The following is a 4917-nucleotide window of genomic DNA, read 5'->3' as shown; positions in this document are numbered from 1 at the left end:
GTAAGGGATAAAATTGTTATGCTATTAGACTGATTAACAACAATGCACATGACACAGAGTATTTCAGACTATTTATAGTGCAAGGTACACATCTTTTATTATGTGCTGGAACTGATCCCAGGCTGATTCTTCACTAAGTTATTTCTCTGGCAGTAAAGGAGCACTGAGAGTGTTCTCATTTGTACTTGCTTGCATAGGGACTGCTGTCACAAACAATGTTTGCATGAGCTCAGAAGTGTCTGGTATGTGTCTTTTCCTACAGTCCGCTTTCCTTCAGAGCATTTGCAGAGCAGAGACATAATTAACTGCAGCACACCACCGTGAGATCAAATTTATGTAGGAGACCTTCCTGAAAGCAAGAAAGCCACATGTAGATCAGCTATGAACTAGCCCAGAATTCTCTGATCAAGACTAATTGTGCCATTTTCACACTGTCATTAGTAACACCTTTGAACTGAGTTTATTGTAAGACAACTACACCAGTCCTGCAAACACCATCTTGTTTCAACAGCTGGGGAACTAAGGAGTTTAGACTAGGAACTTCCTTCCTTCAGCATTAGCAGGCAAACAAGGTTATTAACATCTGTTTTCAGTGCCTCAGCAGATACATGATACTTGGTGATCATTATTCTACAATCACTTATTAGATAAACATCCAGAGAATCCTTCTGAAGACAAAAATCAGAGGATATTAAAAGTCTTTGTGGTGCAGCTGTTCATGCAAGTTACACAATATGAATTTCCCATGCATCAGCTACTCTAAATGATTAGATATGCTCTTGCTGCATAGAGGGGTGGATGCACTTTTAGCAGATGCTGTTAGCCCAAAGACACCCAGCAACTGTAAGTGAAATTCCAATTCTCAAAATAAATATGCAAAAACTGGAAATATCAATTATAATTTACATTTAGTGCCCCAAACACAGCTGTCTGAAAATGTTGAGTGGTAGTGTAAATTACAGATCATCCACCAGAGGGAAGCTCAAGCATGCATACAAAGAAAAGTAATTTGAAGGATGAATGAGACACCCCCCTAATATTTCAGCCAAAAGAAATTATGTTCTAAGTGTTTCTTTACAGTAGCAAAGACATCTTGGGCTTGGAAATGTTTTCAGAAGATTTGCCAATCTCAAGATAACTGACTTAAAAAGTTTCCCCATATTAATGACTGAATTATTGCACTGCATACAATATGTATGCACACAAAAAACAGATTTTTTTTTATTTTTTTTTTTCACACAGAAATGCAGCCTAATTTCACTTCTGTTGATAGAATTAGACCAGAACTTATGAGGTCCAAAGTCCAACTGCATGTTCATGCATTCAGAGCCCTCCCACATTTGGTCACTAGAATGAGTAAGATACAGAGTTGTTTAGTCACTGTTGTGTGAGTTTAGCATATTCTTTAACATACTACACTGCTCCCCATGCTAATAGAAATGTCTGATAAATCTAAAATTTTCTTAGTAATCCTGCAGTCACATAGAGCTCTTTATAAACATGATGTCCAGCTACTGTTAACTCTAATCCCTGTGATATTAACTCTAATAGCCAGTCTTCACAGTCTTACTCAAGGAATTCTCAGCATTTCAACACTTGTCTGGGATATTTTTTGAAACGAAAATCCTAGGTTGTTGCTGCAATTCCAAGATTCGTTTCCTTCTTTCAGTGAAGCATACAGCCAGAGATGGAGGCCATCAGGCAAGCAAACCTTAACTGAAGAAACATGTTTACAAAAAATGTAAGGACAGATGCTTCAGAAGTTCAATCACACCCATACACCACTTGATTAGAACTATACTAGTACTGATATTAACATCTGTACAGACAACTGCTCTTCGTCACCAAAAGTTTTAAAGAGAAAAATCTTCAAGGGGCATCACCCAAAGCTACAGGAACATGCAGATTCTTTTAGGGATCCTTGGTAGAATTAGGACTGGCCACAGGGTTGTATTTACAGTTAGACCTTTATAATGATGTTAAAAAATAAATTATCAGCATCGCTTATTGTTATCTACAATTTCTAGCAGTTAGTAGAGCTTACAGGTACACCACGCTTTTAGCAGTTATCAGCTTTTGGTTAAGCAAAATTTCTAGTTATCAGTGCAGTTTCTTACTATCTGGAGTCTTTACTTACCTAGGCTTCTAGTCACCTGGGCCCTCTGCAGATCAGGTCAAATTCATAACAGTCATCATGTGATACAATAATCAAAATGTAGATTCAGACTTCACCTTCAAGAACCTGCCTCTACCTTTAGCATCAGGTGACAAGAGATACTGGGCATCTCTCCTGGGCTTTTTGGGTATTTTTTTTTTTTACAATAAAAATCCACAAGATAGTTCAACCCAGACATTCCACTGACAATAAATTAATAAACAACTCTTCCAAAGTTAATCCAGGAGAAATAATGTATAAAGGCAATTTCATTTAGAAGAGACACTGCCCAGCACTTCCTTTCATCAGTTGGTTGGCACAAGTGCTTTTCAGAAATTCCCTTTACAATACTAACGACTGGTTTGAGGTTTTCCCCAACCCAATCTGCATTAAACATAGTTAAAAATAAGAGGAACTGAAATCATGTATCAAGTTAAATCCAAATTAAAATCTTTATTACACAAACAGTATTTTGAAGGTGTAATACTTGATTTCAGTGAAGTTATTCCGGATTTGCTTTTGATCTCATTATACTCTTATGAGATCAAAACCAGCTAAGCTGATTTGGGGGTGGTGGTGTTGCAATCCTTTTTCCATGGTGAAAGATACTTCTCAACTCAGTATCACACAGTACATTTTCCAGGTTTGTAAAATTCTACCTCAGCACTTAGGGAAATAACTTTTATCACAGTCTTAAATTTAAGAGATTTGCATTTAAATGTAAGAACTATGTATATCTCTTTTTTTCTGTGCATCTTTTTTTATGGAAAATACCCTTCCATTTTCACTTCCGTGACTCTTGAATGTTTCAGTCAATGCTGCTGTTTTAGTTCCTCCTTTAACATTTTAGAAATTAACTTAAAATTTATATAAATATTTTTATATTCATTGGCCAAACACTGAAGAGCTTAGGATTCACACCAGATTTGAATGCTGCCCTGGCCACCAAACTTCTTAGGAGATAAAGTCATTGCCCATTTCTGGTGCAGCGGGAGGACAACATAATATAAGCCTATATCTAGAATATTCTGACAGTTATTTTTTGGCTAGAATTTTGAAATTTCACAGAACATTAGAACAGCAAGGGTTTTTTTTTCCCCCCATAGCTGTTGCTTAGGTCAGTAACTTCAACAAAGTATCAAGATTCTTAAAATAGGGACACTTCTGAAGGATCACTGACATGCTTTAAAATCTCAAATAGGGTAGGTTATAACTAAAAGCAAAGTCAGGTGCTACACTGTATTTTTATTTTTGCTTTGTATGCAGAAATGCACACTGTCTGCCTAAACAACAGGAACTGTCCCATGTGGTTAGATGTTTGTAAGAGTGAGCATTAGGATATGAGCTCATATGCTGTGTTAGCCTACAGAGCATCAGTTAGAGAACTTTCTTGAGGAGTTCACCAACACTTTCAGAATAAAAGTGGAGTGCAAAGCACCAAGGACACTGAAAACTGAGGAGAACTGAATAATTTCCAGAATGAGTCAAGCTGAGGACAGCAGTAACTACTCAACCTGGAATATTGTGAGGTCAGTAGTCTGCATAATACTGAGCCTCTCGTTTATTATTGGGACCCCTGGAAATTGCATTGTCATCTGGACTGTCTGTAGAAAAATGAAGCAAGTGTCTCCTTCAGTCCTGCTGATCTTGAACCTCGCCATTGCAGATGTCCTTGTATTGATTACCTTGCCAATTTGGATTTACTCCTTTGCTGACTCATGGGTTTTTGGAGTAATCTTCTGCAAAATCCTGGTTTTCATTATTTACTGCAGCATGTATGCTAGTATATTTCTAATTACAGCACTGAGCTTGGAGCGGTTAATGGCTGTGTTTTACCCTTTGACAATTCAAAGATACAAAACAAAAGAAAGAATTTCTTTAGTCATGCTCCTCATTTGGTTCCTGTCTGTTGCTTTTGGCATTTCTATCATTCCATTTCAAGAGACAGAAGAAATGAACGGTGGACTACTATGCACATGTCGCAACTACTCTTCTAACAGGCAGAAAGTGTCATATCTTTTGCTGGAGACTCTTGCAGGCTTCGTCATCCCTTTTTTAATTATCTGCACTTGTTACATCTGTGTTGCAAGAAGAATAAGCAGAATGACTTACCAATCTAAGCGGCGATCGGAACGGCTCATTGCCAGAATTGTGGTGGCATTCATTTTATGCTGGTTCCCTCATCATCTCTTTAACATCCTAGATATTATTTCAATTCAGATAGAACTCTCTAATAAGGAAATGTCTTTGGCACTGGATGAAATTATAGACAGAGGAGTGTACATCTCTGGAGCACTTGTATTCTTCAGCAGTTGTATTAATCCTCTGCTTTATGCTTTTGCTGCACGAAGATTTCAGAATCACCTGAGATTTGCCAAAATATCAAAGCTGTTTGAGCAGATGAGCCAGACTGTAACAGAGGAGGAGAAGAAAAAAAGTTCAGTTGTAAACAAACAAGATGACACTTTAGTAAGCACCGAAAATCTCTAACAAGGAACACAGACTTAGTGAACAGTGGGATTCTGGATCATTCCTTCAGCAGTTCTTTCTCCTCATACTCAGTTTCATTTACTCAGTTGTCCAGGTAAAACTAGAGACAGGTAAAAGTTGTTAGGGTTTGTTTTTGCGTGTTACAAAAGAATTGGCATTGACAACCTAGTTCAGTTTGTAAGTTAGTATCGACGTCATTAGATTAGTAGTGTTTCACTGGTGCTGGGAACCTCAGCAAGGTAGCTAGAGCTCAAAGTATAGAGCATTTTTAC

At 37.5% G+C, this 4917-nt stretch overlaps 1 protein-coding gene across 1 annotated transcript; it reads left to right on the top strand.

Annotated features, from left to right (window-relative positions):
- Positions 1–3634: 3634 nt before the first annotated feature.
- Positions 3635–4645, top strand: LOC104394801 (leukotriene B4 receptor 1-like). The gene has a single exon (XM_010004438.1). The coding sequence runs from the start codon at positions 3635–3637 to the stop codon at positions 4643–4645; it is 1011 nt and encodes a 336-aa protein (XP_010002740.1).
- The last annotated feature ends 272 nt before the right edge of the window (positions 4646–4917 follow it).

The sequence above is a fragment of the Chaetura pelagica genome, unplaced genomic scaffold (genome assembly GCF_000747805.2).
Source record: "Chaetura pelagica isolate M959 unplaced genomic scaffold, ChaPel_1.0 scaffold449, whole genome shotgun sequence".
Classification (NCBI taxonomy): Eukaryota; Metazoa; Chordata; class Aves; order Apodiformes; family Apodidae; genus Chaetura; species Chaetura pelagica.
This window is presented reverse-complemented; position numbering and strand designations above follow the sequence as displayed.